This window comes from Sturnira hondurensis, unplaced genomic scaffold (assembly GCF_014824575.4).
Source record: "Sturnira hondurensis isolate 20B ecotype Veracruz unplaced genomic scaffold, ASM1482457v3 Scaffold0008916, whole genome shotgun sequence".
NCBI lineage: Eukaryota > Metazoa > Chordata > Mammalia > Chiroptera > Phyllostomidae > Sturnira > Sturnira hondurensis.
The window spans coordinates 2,915,710-2,930,307 of NW_028081547.1; the positions used below are offsets into that span (position 1 = coordinate 2,915,710).

General features: G+C 47.1%; 1 protein-coding gene across 2 annotated transcripts in view; it reads left to right on the top strand.

The window, feature by feature from the left end:
* The window catches only part of ANXA11 (annexin A11), a 45,186-nt gene extending 38,840 nt beyond the window's left edge, over positions 1 to 6,346 (top strand). For both annotated transcript variants that reach the window (XM_037056388.1, XM_037056387.1), the window contains exons 12-15: positions 2,624 to 2,719; positions 3,700 to 3,758; positions 3,960 to 4,082; positions 5,566 to 6,346. In XM_037056388.1, coding sequence (XP_036912283.1) covers positions 2,624 to 2,719; positions 3,700 to 3,758; positions 3,960 to 4,082; positions 5,566 to 5,625 — 338 coding nt within the window. In that variant the 3' untranslated portion in view covers positions 5,626 to 6,346. The remainder of the gene's footprint in view (positions 1 to 2,623; positions 2,720 to 3,699; positions 3,759 to 3,959; positions 4,083 to 5,565) is intronic.
* Positions 6,347 to 14,598: the final 8,252 nt, after the last annotated feature.

A 14,598-nucleotide genomic window follows, 5' to 3' on the forward strand; every position in this document is an offset into this window, starting at 1 on the left:
CCCAAAAGATGTCAGCACATTTCCTACATTTCTGCAAGCATCAGTTCTGGAGGAAAGCAAAGGAAGGGATGAGGGAAATGTCAACCTCCTGTTGGCTGCTTCCCGGCTGCTCAAATGTGGAATATTACACTTGAGAGAGCCATCAAGAGCACCTGATCCAATGTTCTCCAAAGTGTGGCGTAAAACTTACCAAGAAGTACGAACAACGTTTATTCATTCACGGGTATATAAATGGAGCTCCTGCCGTGTGCCAGTTGTGGAGACGGGGAAGGGAGCATTGCACAAGGTCTGTTCTGACGGCTTCACACCCTTGTTTGGGGGTTCAGGCAGTAAAACGAAATCAAGTAAAATCTGTACCAGATGGCTAGTTATTTAGATCAAAATAACAAGCAGAAATTGGGAGTGATGTGGGTTGGGGGGTGCTTGGGCAGTTCTCACTGAGGCAGTGGTATGTGAGTTAATAACGTGAAGGTGTTATGGGTGCAGGGGCCTCTGAGCATGGCCGAGAAACGGTGAAAGGGGGCTGATGAGGCCGGAGCGGGCAGAGTGAGTGAGAGTGTGCAGGTTGGAGATGGCCGGAGACCCTGCTGACACAAACTGCACAGGCTGGTGCCTATCCTAGTGAACAGGAAGCCTTTGAGGACTCTGAGTGGAAGAGGATGTGACTTAGGTTTTGCAAGTTCACTGGCTGTTGTGTTGAGAAGAGTGAAGGGGCCAATGGCAGAGCAGGACACCCCCTAGGAGGCTGCTGCAGTGTCCAGAGGAGACGCACTGGTGTCTCGAACCAGGTGGCAGGGGCGGGTGGTGAGAAGGAAGGAGTCAGCTTCTGGCCTTGCTTGCCAATGGCTTGGACGTGGAGTGTGTGCAAGAAAGCAGTCAAGGCTGTGACACAAGCATTTCCTCTGACTGTGGAAGAATGTGCTTAGGAAGCTGTGGATGGAGCAGGCCTTACAAGGGGAGGAAATGGGAGCCTAAGGCTAGAGATATCAGGTAGAAAATTGGATTTAGGAGTCAGGAGGTCAGGAGAGGTCTGGGCTAGAGATGGAAGTTTGGGGTCGGTCAGAGGCGTTTGGGGTTCTGGGACTGCAAGAGGCCCACTCAGGAAGGAGACTGGAGAGAGACCAGCATTCTGAGGACAGGACCCTCGCCCTGGCAGGAGACTAAGATGAAACACCCAGGGAAAGGGGAGTGCTGGAGGCTAATATGTGAGGGCCGGTGAGGACTAGAATGAGGACCATACTTAGCAAATTGGTGGATGCCCTGGGTGAAAACCTGGGCCCCTACATGTGCCTGCAGTAAGCCTTACAGTGCACACAAGTAAGTGCTGTTTTTCTCTCACTTTATAGGTGAGGAAGCCAGGCACAGGGAGATGGGGAAGTAAGGTTACCTTTCTGGGAACCTGGCAGAGTTTGGATTCGACCTCACGGTGTCTGGCTCCAGAGCATACTTTTTAACTTGTGCACTGGAGACTGAGTGAATATATTTTCATCTTAGTCATTATTTATTTTAATGAGTTTAACATGTAAACAGCATTTTAAACCCTGGTCTCACAAAAGTTATTACTTAGGAGGAAAGAACAGCTGATCTAAAGAAAATAATAAGTAATGAAGATAGGTACAGCAGAAACCCCCACACTGATATGCAAATGACAGAAGTTTAGAGAACAGTGATAGAAACTAAGACCTGGGCTGGGGAAAGAGGGATTTACATCTGAGGTCAGAGCTGGACTAAGGACCCAGGGCTCCACAGTGCCGCCTGCCTTTCTAAGAACCGAGTCACTTCCCATCAGTGCTCAGCTCGTCCTAGGGTAAGTTGGGGGGCTGGATAGGTGTTAGTTCATGGTCAGATTGAGAAGTCAGGATTGACGCATGGGACAATGGAGAAGGAATGGCATGGACTGCAAGTACGGGGATTTCAGAAGAGAGGAATCACTGTTGTGTTTGGGTGGGGGGTCTGGGCTGGGGGCTTAGGTGCAGTTTGGGTAAGCAGCCTGGTGAGGGCAATCCTTTGCAGGGGGACTGCATGAGCAGGTGTCAGGGTGGGGTGCACACGACTTGTGGGGTAAAGAGCCTGGCTGACTTGAGAGCTGGACAGGTGTGATCAGTGGGGCAGTCCAGATGCTGGGAACAGGGGGAGAGGTGGCTCGGGAAGGGACAGCCTCCACACCGTGTACGCTGTGTTACTTTACTCTGGCTGCCATAATAAATACCACAGGCCAAGTGACTCAGACAACATGAATTTATTTTCTCGTGGTACTGGAAACTAGAAGTCCAAGATCAAGGTGTCGGCACATTTACTTTCCTCAGAGTCCTCTCTCCTTGGCTTTTGGGTGGCCACCTTTTTGCTGTGTCCTCACATGGCCTCTCCTCTGTGTGTGTATCCCTGGTGTTTCCTTGTGTGCCCAAATTTCTTCTAAGGACAGCAGTCAGATTGGATTAGGGCCCATGCTAAGGGCTTCGTTTTAAATGAATTACCTCTTTAAAAGTAATTAGATATCGCCAAACACAGTTACATTCTGAGGTACTGGGGGGTTGGAACTTCAACGTATAAATTCAGAGCAGGGTGGGGGGGGGTGAGCAGTGACCGAGTTCAGCCATAACAAGTCTCTTCTCTCTTCTGCTAGTTTTCAATGAGTATCAGCGCATGACAGGTCGAGACATTGAGAAGAGCATCTGTCGGGAGATGTCTGGGGACCTGGAGCAGGGCATGCTGGCCGTGGGTAGGTGTCCTGGGCCTGCCTTGTCCACTGCCTGCCTGCTGGGACTGACGTGTTTTACTGGAAGCTTTCAGGGTGCTCACCATCCCCTGGTTGAGGGGCAGGCAGTACAGTCAAAGAACCACAGGGTCCAAGCTTGCTAAGCCCAGCGTGCCTAGGTGGTAGGAAGTCACACTGCTTCCCGGATCACTGCGTGGTTGTACCCCCCACCCTCCTGGTGTCTTGTTTCTATTTCCAGTGGGACTCTGGGAAGGGAGCTCCAGTGTGGGTATTAGTGGGAGAGCAACCGGCTGCCCTGCTGGAGGAGATGACTCATATCCTGCCAAGTTTCCTCTAAAAATACATCCCTGCAGGCAGTTGTCAGATGTTTGTGATGGAAACACGTGGTTGCAACAGCAACACACGCCTTGCTAAAGGAAAGCTGGCCCAGCTCCCGGGACAGTGGTGTGCTTCTTGCAGGCCTGTGCCCTGCCCTTTAAAGCAAAGGCTCTAGGTCCCGCCCCGTCAGGGGTTGGCCTGTCTTTAAACCCACTTGGGAAATTCTTGGTTTGCCCATACTTTTCCTTTCTTGGAGCTTTCTGCTGGGAGAAACCCGCCCCGTATCCCTGCATGTCTCCCATGGTAGGTTTCATACCTGAGAACACCAGGGAGACATTCACCCACCCGGCCATCCTTTCTCCTTGAGGCTCACAGCACCTCCAGTTCAGCCCCTCCCACGTGTGCAGCACCGTGGCTCCTCATCCCCAGCCTCTCTCTTCCCTGCACAGCTCCTTTCACTGTGTTGGTTGCCAGGAAAGAGGCTGGGCTGTTGTCCAGGCTGTGCATGTTTCTATTCCAAAGAACTGGAGCTGAGACCAGGGATAATTGTTGAGCTTTGAGGAGAAGGGGGAGATGAAGGTGGCCTCCTAAGAGGACACTGTACTCTGCCGCCCTGGACTGGGAGTTTCCGGCAGACCGAGTTATGCTCTGTTTCTCTCTTCTAGTGAAATGTCTCAAGAATACCCCTGCCTTCTTTGCTGAAAGGCTCAACAAGGCCATGAGGGTATGCAACATCCATGTGGAGGGTTGGGGGGCGGTGTCAGCTCCCCCTGTGCCTGGGACCACGGGCTCAGGGTCAAAGGCCTGGGGAGACACACCTCAGCCGAGAGGACAGAGGGCCCGGGGGCAGGAGGCGGCTAGAACCCCGGGGGATGCTGGGTGGTGAAGAGGCCTGTGGCTCACACCCTTGGTGGATGCTTTTTAGGGAGCAGGAACAAAGGACCGGACCCTGATTCGCATTATGGTGTCTCGCAGTGAGATCGACCTCCTGGACATCAGGATGGAGTACAAGCGGCTGTACGGCAAGTCACTGTATCACGATATCACGGTACGGGCCCGGGGGGTGTGCTGGGCTATCTGTGAACCCCGTGGTCACCTCCTACTGTCTCCTTCACCTCCCCCTTGTTATTCCCACGGCTTGGCCTTCTCGATGCACGGGGGTCTTGTTTGTGGTCCTTTACTTTCTTCAACTTGACTTCTTCATCCAGTTGCCCCCAGACAGATTGTAAGCTCCTTGTGGCGGGGGGGTCTTTACCCTGCTGTCACCCCAACCCTGTGTCCTGCTCAGGAAGTGGATGGGGAAGGGGGTACCTACCTTCAGCGGCACAGAGAGTGCAGGACCTTCCCCACCTGGCTGCCCTGCGGTCCTGTCACTATCAGTGACACTCGGGCCCAAGGTCTCCTGGATGCCCGCTCGACTCCCTAGGAGTTGCTTCTTCTCTCAGCTCTGTGGCGGAGGCAGTGGGGAAGGCAGTTCAGAGTGAGGGTTCGGGTCAGGTCATGCGCCTTGGAGCCCAGGGCTGCTGGCTTTTCTGCTTGTTGGATATCCATGTGATCTTGAGCAGCAATCTTAAACCTCCCTAAACCCCATTTCCATGGTCCTTAAGAGCAGGGAAATGATAGCTCCCCCAGGACTATTGAATCTTGAGTGATGTAGTCTGTGTAAAGCACCCTGAGTGACACGTGTAAGAGTCTAGCTAACACCAGCCACTCTCATCAGTGTGTGCTGGAGCCAGTGTGATCAAACGTATGCCGGTCTGGGTGACCTGACAGTTAAATACTGAACTCACATGAACCTTGCAACTGAAGTCACCACGACCAAGTCCTGATTTCAAACTCACTAGCATTTGACATTGGGTGTGTCGCTGAGAATAGCTACTCTCCACTGTCTTGGCTGTAAAAATGATGCTGTTGGTAGCAAAGATTTAGTAACTAGCCACCAAGTATTATTTTCTGTGTGTCAGCAGCCTGTGGGTACCTGCAAGAAGCCATAGGCCTTGCCCTCAAGGAAGGAAATGGTTAGAAATTAGCTTAGCATGATCTACGCTTCGGAAGTCTGTCAGTCCCGTGGGCCCAGGTGGAGGAGGCCGCAGTGCGAACTGGGGCGCCCAAACAGCAACAGTGCCTTCCGTCGGAAGGTGGTGGGTGTCAGTCTCGCACCTTCTCTGAGTGGGACACACTGCCGTGTGGTGGTAAAACCCCAACTGAGTGCAACAGAAGTGCCCCGGGAAGTGCCACCCTTAGTTAGCCCTGGGTGGTGGTGAGTTTGCTTCTCAGAGTTTGGCTTCGATATTGGGGTGATTGTAGCTTTCTGTTTTTTAAAGGGAGGGGTGGGAGGCTAAGCTGCATTGTCCAAGGCCTGTGCCGCCTCGTGTGAGTCTCAGCTGCCCCCGGAACTGCATGATGGTGCATTCCTCTGGGATGGGGCCTGCTGCTCTCTGTAAGGGCCCTTGGGGCACAAGAAAATGAGGGGCCAGGAAGCCAAAACTGGCCACACCTCCCTTAACGGACGTACTTGTTTCTGTGACCAGGGAGACACCTCGGGGGATTACCGGAAGATTCTCCTGAAGATCTGTGGCGGCAATGACTGAGTGGTGACTGGTGGTTCACTTCTGACCACTAGCAGCAACACTGATGCCAGGAAGAGGCCGGAAGGAATGTCTTTTTCTATCAGACCCACAAAGTAGTCCCTTAGGCGTCCCAGTGCTGACAATCATAGAGCCTTGGCCCTGTCCTTCTCTTGCCCCTCCTGGTCATAGTCGTGCTCATGCTGAAAGGCCTGGGGTTGGTCAGAACTCAGGGTGCCTTTTCCTCCCACCCTCACAGCCTCTTACTGCTCAAGTAGCTGTTTTGTTTCCTGACTCAGGCAGTCATTCCCTTTCACTTATAGCTGAGACACTTGGCTTCATTTTAGTCCTGTAATTTTAATGTTTATTTTGAGGCACTTTTAAAAATAGTCATTGCCAGACAGCTGCATCCAAGTCTCTCTGCTGCCATACTCAGTCTCTCTGCTGTGAAGTTGGGGAGCCCCATGCCCCCATTGAGGAGTTAAAGGGAAGACCTTTAAAGGTAACTGAATCTGGTGAGAATATGTCATGAGCTTTGTTATTGCCAAAGTCACTGCTTTTTAGAAAAGAAAAAAAAGCCAGAGAGTCATCTCTTCCTTCTTCCGTGTAAAACCACAAAAACAAAGCCAGCTCCCTACTGATGACAGGGCTTCTTGTCATTGAGACTGTGCCTTAAACCTAATGCTGATAGCCAAAAGAAGTTTATAAATTAAAGCCAGCCAGCTCTGGAGCATTCTGGAAATGATTCCCCGGTGCCAGCTTGTTTTCTTCGGCTTCACGATTTTGCCCTTGTAGCCCAGGGGTTCCAGCCTTATTAGCTGGTGAAAGTGTACTGACTTTAAACAGAAACCTGTGTTCAGGAAATCCTGAGCATAATTCTCAGGAGCCCAGGTTTTAAGGGTATGAGAAAGGGATGCTTCTGAAATCCATGCGGGGGCTCAGACACTGACTGGGCACAGGGATTTGGGTCACAGGTGGGCACAGTGAAGTCCACTGAGAGCAAGGCAGGCAGTGTGGCCTTTCCTTCACTCGGGTCCTGAAGCAGGAACATTGGCAGGAGTGTGCGCGAGTCCTGGGGTAGGCCTTACAGACGGGGTTCCAGAGACGCGTGAGACCAGCACCTTCCCCCAGGACCCTTCAGTCTGAAAGGATGGTCATGGTTGTGGTCCTGGCAGGCACCGTGCTGCCGCCGCCCCCACCATAGTTGATATCAGTGTAGAGCAACTCCAAAAGGGATAGCGTTTCCACAAACCACTGTCATGTCCAGAACTCAGAGCTTGACTTGCTGGTCAGGGGGTCTCTGTTCACTCCCTTTTGACCTCCTTTGTGGAAAGTTTAGAGAGGAGAGAATCCAAAGGCGAAGCTGGGAGAGCAACCTGGGGGCCATGGCCAGGGGCCCCGGGGATGGTTTGTCCACAGAGCAGGCATCTGCTTGGGGATACCTCCTGACCCCTAACTGCCCCTTAGACATGGTGAGAGGAGGGGACAAACCAGGGGGCATGGAGCAACCATTGGCTGGACACTGGCATGGTCGGCCTAGACCTGCCTTCCCCAGCCAGAGAAGACTGATGTGGGCACCGGAATTGACAGCAAGCCCGACACATCCTTTCAGCTCTGCCTCAGTTTCCAAGCGTGGAGCTTCTTGACCAAGTCCCAGTATGCTTGGCTGAGGTGTTCCTCTCCCGCTGCCCCCTGCCCTTGGGGGCCAGGGGTGACCTGCCTGATGGGATGGACTACGTGGCATTGTACAACCTGCTGTGTACTCAGGCTGACCCCAGAGGCCTCAGGGGTTATGCCAGGGCCTCAGTTCAGTCTGCTCTAATGTGATTACAAATGTTCAATGACATTACTGTGCCCAGTTGTCTGCACCAGAGGCTTCAGCCTGGTGCCCCATAAGCACCATCTAACCTGTACATGCATTTACTTTGGTCTCTGAAGAGTCTTTTTAGACAATTGAAATTGTTGCCAACATTTAAGTATTGAAAGGTTTTATATTTAAAAAAAATTAGACTTCTGGCTCCTCTTGAAAAAACAAAAATTCTGGCAACATTGGCCCAGCATTCCTGCACAGCAGTTGCTGCTGGAGCCAAATTGCTGCTGGCCACTTTCAGCATGTACTATTCATTTTGCTACAGGTCCCACCACTCCCTAATGTGTCCCATCATCACATGTGACCTATTGGCCCCTGTAGGCCTTTGATCATGAGACACTGGTCTCTACACCTGGACCACCTGTGTTCATTCTGGTCCTGGTTCTTTCTGCCTTCTTGTCCCTCTTGCTGCCCACTTGTTCATGTCTAGGGGGCCCAGCCCATGGTAAGCAGGAATGGGCTGAAGGACTGAACTCACAGATCTCTAAGAGCAAAGGAACCTACTGGCTTTTAAGGGCAGTGGGAGGTTGTTATTAACATTGTTATTATACCCAGAACAAAAAAGATGGGGAGGGGGGGACGTTCGACTTCTAGATCATCCTTCTGTAAGTATTGCACCGGTTCTTTTGCTGCCTTCTGGAATTGATAGTCAAGGCCAGTCCATAGTACACATCTAATGTCACTTGCACAAAGGCTGAGACAGAGTAATTCAGCCCTTAGTAAATTTTCAACAGCTGTAGGGCATTGGAAAGAACACTGTGTTAGGGTTAGGACTGGGACTAAGGTGAGGTGCAAAATTTAGAGAAAACTTGGAATGCTCATGGGGATAGGGATGGGGAAATGGTCCTTACATCACACACCTTTGACATAGAATGTCTAGGAAAGACATCAGTAACATTTGGGGATGGGGGAGCCCTATTGCAGAGTCAGGATGCTGTAATGAGATCCCATGGAGCTGAGGCTTGAAGTGGTAGCTCAGAAGATCAAAAAGGGGGAAAATCAGTAGGTAGGTACCAATGTTAAGCACCATGAACTCCCATAGATACTACTTTGGCTCTGAGAGTTAAAGTCTGCCTCTACCATGGAAGCCCATCAGTATTTCCATGAAGGGGTAAGCAAGTTGGTCCTAAGCACTTTAGATTAGAAGCTGGGATGGAAAGTGAAGCACAAGGGGAGGTAAACCTCCATGTAGAGCTAGGAACAGCTCTACATTCACTACCTTCTTAAGCACAGTAATCTTGACAGTCCCTTCATTTATCAGGAAACTGCAGAAATGGTTTTGTCTCCATAAAAATGTGAGTGGGGAATTAATCAGATTTTAGCCTTTTAAACACTTGATTTGTCTGAGACCTGTTTCGGTGACACTAAATCAGATAAAGGTAATACAAACAAAACAAGAAATGAACCTTAGTGTGCATCAGGGTCATTCGAGGAGCTTGTTAAAGATGCAGGTCCCTGGGCCCTGCCCTCACCGATTCTGAGCAGGCATAGGGGCCAGGACACTGCACTTGTAACCTGCTTGCTTTGTGATTCTGGTGCTCATCTAAGTACTTGTGCACTGAATTAACTTCTCACACTAGAGATGTCCATAGAGGGCAGGTGTGCAGGTGGTAAAGTATTTGGAATTCGGTCAGGTAATGGGAGATGGGATGTGTCCCACTCACAGCTTTGGGAAGTGGGATCTGAGAGGAGAACCTTTGCAGATACCCATGATCCAAGCAACAGCTGGATGGCCATACCATGTCCATTCTCTTGCTTTGGTAGGGAGTTATAGTCCTAGCCTAAGACTTGGCCCTATCTCTACCATCTTCCTGCCCTGGCTGTTAGGGAGTGGAGTCAGACCCAGAAAGAGAAATCAATCTAAACCATTTCCCCAGGGAGGTAACAGCTTAAATTTTCACTCTGATGCACCTGAAAGCTCTCACTACCTACCTGTGTGCCTCTGGGAGACAGAGGTATCATTCCTCTGTCTTTCATCTGACCACGTGCCAGATCCCCTCAGCAGAGGATTCAATCGATCAAGCCCCCAGTTCTACAAGGGACTCTTAACCTCAGTCCTTGCTCCTCAGAAAGCTCTCCTTTGCCTAATACTGGGGTCCACTCTGAACCTGGCTCCTTCCCAACAATCAGAGTGGATCTAGTCCTGACGTAAAAAGAACACTGCCCTGGGAATCAAGCATCTCTATTCTGATCTCAGATGAGCCACTGATTTGCTTGCTCTGTGATCCTAGAAAAGTCACTTATCCTCTTTGGGCTTCTTGCCCCTTTGTAAAATGAAAAGTAGAGTAAGTCAGAGCTTTTGAAGTTTATGTCAGCAAAAATGGTGGGGTGGGGACTCCAAAAGTCTGGGACAAATGATACAAACTGAAGAGCTTGGGGAGAAAAGGTGAGATGCTTTAGGGAATAATGGTTTTGAAGAGTTTCTGCAAATTCCTGGAAATCTAGAAAGACATGCCCAGGGCTGGGCACATGCTTAGAAAAGACGTGAGAAGGCCCCAAGCTCTCACCTCTGGCTGACCGTCAGGCTCTGCACCCCCAGGAAGTGAAGGCTAAAGCAGAGCCAGTCTACGACAGTTTCAAAAGATTTGCCCCAACACACACAAATCTGTGCAGACTGGGAGATTTTTCCTTTCATTGCTTTTTTCTTTTCTTCCTTTTTTTTTGGTTCCAGGAATTTAAGGAAATTTGTTGAATCACTAGTGACAACTAAGTTAACTGAACGGGAACTTCAGTGGCCACACCTGAAAGTACAAATGTTTTAAAAATTTGTTTTAGAAAAGTCATTAAACTATAGTAAATAAGCAACAACAACCTCTCCCCCATGGAGAGGAAAGAGTCAGATTTGTAGAGTTGTCACATAATTTTCAAAATGCCCTGTTTTCAACAAAAATTATGAGGCATGTAAAGAAACAAGAAAGTACAGACCATATGCAGGAAAAAAATCTGTAAGTACAAATATGAAAGCCCAGATAATTTGGATTTACCAAAGACTTTAAATCAAATGCTCTTTTTTTTTTTTTTTTTTTAGTGTGCAACAGGGTTTATTAGTGACACTTTCTCATGGAAGAGAACGACTTGCTGAGATGAGAGTGAAAGACAAGAAGTTGAGTGGCAAGAGCACCTCAGGTCCTTTGTCCTGAGGACTCATATAGTTGGTGGGATGGGGCCAAGAAGTTACATATTGATTAACGGGTAAAAGTGGTGCCAGCTTCCACAGGGTATGAGACTACTCAAATGTAGGTATGTGTGGGGGTCCTTAGCCCAAATCCTTATATTGCTTCAGACCCAAGTTGGTCATCTTGTAAAATAGATACATGAGACAGGAGAAAGTTAAAGTTGAGGCAGTTACCCAAAGTTACCTATGGGCTCTTTCTGTAAGCACTAGGGACCCTCTCATAAAACAGATAGTGGCCAGAGGCAAGCAATTAGCCAAATTTGTTTTCTGGCTCCTTTCCTTGAGTGCTACAGACCCCCTCCCATCTTCTTCTTTTTTAAAAAATTATTTATGTATCTTTAGAGGAGAAGGGAAACATCAATGTATGGTTGCCTTTCATGCATCTCCTGCTGGGAGTTGGCCTGCAGGGAACTGGTCTGCAACCCAGACATGTGCCCTGACTGGGAATCAAACCTCAATCCTCTGGTTCACAGTAAATCAAATGCTCTTAAAAAGGAAAAGGAAACCATGAATGAAGAACTAGAGGAAACCAGAGAATGATGTCTCACCAAACAGTATAAATAAAGAGAAGGAAGAAAAGGAACAGAATAGAAATTCAAGAGTTGGAAAGTACAGTAACAAAATATTCACTAGAGGGATTCAAGAGGTTTGAGAAGGCAGAAAAAGAATTGGCAAACTTCAAGATAGATCAGTTGAGAATTCCCAGGCTGAGGAGCACTACCATGTGTACCAACATAACGCATGATGGAAGTCAGGAGAGAAGAGAAAGCAGAAATATTTGAATAAACAATGGCTGAAAACCAAATTTGATGAAAGACAATCTACACATTCAAGATCACACATTAAATGTAAATGAAATAAATTCCCCAATTGAAAGGCAGAAATTGGCAAAGGATATCAAATTATATCCTGATAAGAGGGTTACTCTTATCAAAATATAACACTTATAAACAAATCTGTACTTAACAATAGAGCCCCCAGAAAATTTGAAACAAAAACTGACAAGTGAAGGGAGTAAGAGTTAAACAATTGTACTTGGACACCTCAACATCCCACTTTGTCTACTGTATAGAACAATTACACAAGATAAGCCAAGAAAACAAAACTTGAGCAACACTATAAACCACTTAGACCTAACATGTATATAAATAATATATAACTATATACATATACAGTTCACCCAACAACAATATACATTCTTCTGTAGTGCACAGGAAAAATTAGACCACAAAACTAAATAAATTGAGTATTGGAAAAGAATAACAAAGTCAGGGGACCTATACTTTTTAATTTCAAAACTTAATGCAAACCTGTAGTAATTCATATAGTGTGATACTGGTGTAAAGATAGGTGCATAAACCCATGAGATAGAATTGAAAAAATCAACCTAAACATCTCTGCTCAGTTGATTTTGACAGGGGTCCCAGGGCCATTCAATGGGGAAAGAATATTCTCTTCAACAAGTAGTGCTGGGAAAACTGGGTATCCCCAAGAAAAGAAATGAAGTTGACTCCCTACCTCACATCATATACAAAAATTAGAAGATCAAAGAACTACATGTAAGAGGTAAAGCTATAAAAATCTTAGGAAAAAACACAATAAATATATTTTTTAAGATTTTTATATATTTATTTTTAGAGAAGGGAAGGGAGGGGGAAAGAGAGGGAGAGAAACATCAATGTGTGGTTGCCTCTTGTGTGCCCCTCACTGGGAACCTGGCCCGCATCCCAGGCATGTGCCCTAGAATGGGAATTGAACCAGTAATCATTTGGTTTGTAGGCCGGTGCTCGATCCACTGAACCACAACAGCTAAGGGGAAAAAAAGAATAAATATTGATGACCTTGGATTTGGCAATGGATTTTTAGATATGACACCAAAAGTACAGACAACAAAACAAAATGGACTTTATCAAAATGAAAGCTTTTGTGGTTCCAAGGACACTATCAAGAAATTAAAAGATCTGGTCACGATGGAGGCATAGGTAGACATGCTTTGCCTCCTCACATGAACACAGAGAGAATTACAACTGAACTTCAAAACAAACAACACCCAGATCTGTCAGAAAATCGAACTGTATGGAAGCCCAACAATCAAAGATGTAAAGAAGCCACATTCATCCAGGTGGGTAAGAGGGGTGGAGACATGGAGATGAGTGGAGAGGCAGCAGTGGTGGCAGAAGGGCAGTCCCCATTCACGCTTGGTGGATAAAAATCAGGATGGATACCTTGGGAGCGAGGGATCCTAGCTCCAGGCCAGATCACACAGAGCAGGGTTCCAGCACTGGGACAATAAATCCCCGTAACTGCTGGCTATACACACCAATGGGGGTTGGGGTGGTGGAAGAAATTGCTGGATTTTCAGAAGATTCTACAGTTTTAGGATGTATGCAAACCTGCCCACTCTGGGATTCAGCACCAGGACAACAGTTGGAAGGGCACCAGTTGCATACAGAGAGTGGATGAAGTGACTGGGAACGAGGCAAGTGCCAGGCAGTGGCGTTGTCCCCTCTCTGAGCCCTCTCTGCCATGCAGAGCAGGTTGCCCCACCCTGATGATTGCCTAAGGCTTTGCCCCACACAGTTTACAGGCGTCTTTTTTTACAACAGGCCATGCTACTAAGACAAGGAATAAAAGCAGCTCTACCTAATACACTGAAACAAACACAGGGAGGTTGCCAAATTGAGAAGACGAAGAAATATGGCCCAAATGAAAGGGTGGAGCATAACACCAGAAAAGGAACTAAACAAAACAGAGAAAAACCAAACCTATCAGAGGCAGAGTTCAAAACACTGGTGATCAGGATGCTCAAAGAACTCATTAACTATGGCAACAACATAAAGGAAGACATGGTTATGTTAAGTGAAATAAAGAAAAATCTACATGGAACCAACAGTGAAGGGAAGGAAACTGGAATGCAAATCTACGATTTGGAACATAAGGAAAAAATAAGCATTCAACTAGAACAGCAAGAAGAAACAAGAATTCAAAAATCTACAAGAGTATAAGAAGCCTCTGGGACATCTCCAAACATGTCAACATTGGAATCATAGGGATGCCAGAAGGAGAAAAAAGAAGAGAAAGAAATTAAAAATTTACTTGAGAAAATAATGAAAGAAAACACCCCTAATTTGGTGAAGGAAATAGACATACAAGTCCAGGAAGCACAGAGAGTGTCAAATGAGTTGGATGCAAAGAGGACCACACCAAGGCACATTGTAATTTAAATGCCCAAGGTTAGAGATAAAGAGAGAATCTTAAGCAAGAGAAAGAAGAGAGTTACCTACAAAGGAGTTCCTATAAGACTGTCAGTTGATTTCTCAAAAGAAACCTTTCAGGCAAGAAGGGACTGGAAAGAAGTATTAAAAGTGATGAAAAGCAAGGACCTACAACCAAGATTACTCTGTCCAGCACAGTTATCATTTACAATTTGAAGGGTAAATAAAATGCTTCCCAGACAAGTTAAACTTAAAGGAGTTCATCATCACCAAGCCATTATTACATGAAATGTTAAAGGAACTTATTTAAGAAGAAGATGAAGATCAAAACTATGGACACTAAAATAGCAACAAATTCACAACTATCAACAACTGAATCTAAAAAAATAATAAACTAAGCAAACAAGCACAACAGAACCATAGATATGGAGATTATGCGGAGGGTTCTCAGCTGGGAGGGGGAAGAGAGAATGAGGGGAAAGGTACAGGAATTAAGAAGTATAACTGGTAGGTACAAAATAGACAGGGGGAGGTTAAGAATAGTATAGGAAACAGAGAAGCCAAAGGACTTATATGAGTGACCCATGGACATGAACCAGTGAGGACTGCTGGAGGTGGGCAGAAGGGTAAAATTGGGACAACTGTAACAGCATAATCAGTAAAATATGTTTCTTAAAAACAGAAAGGAAAAAGACCACCCACAGAATAAGAGAAAATATCTGCAGATTACATATTTG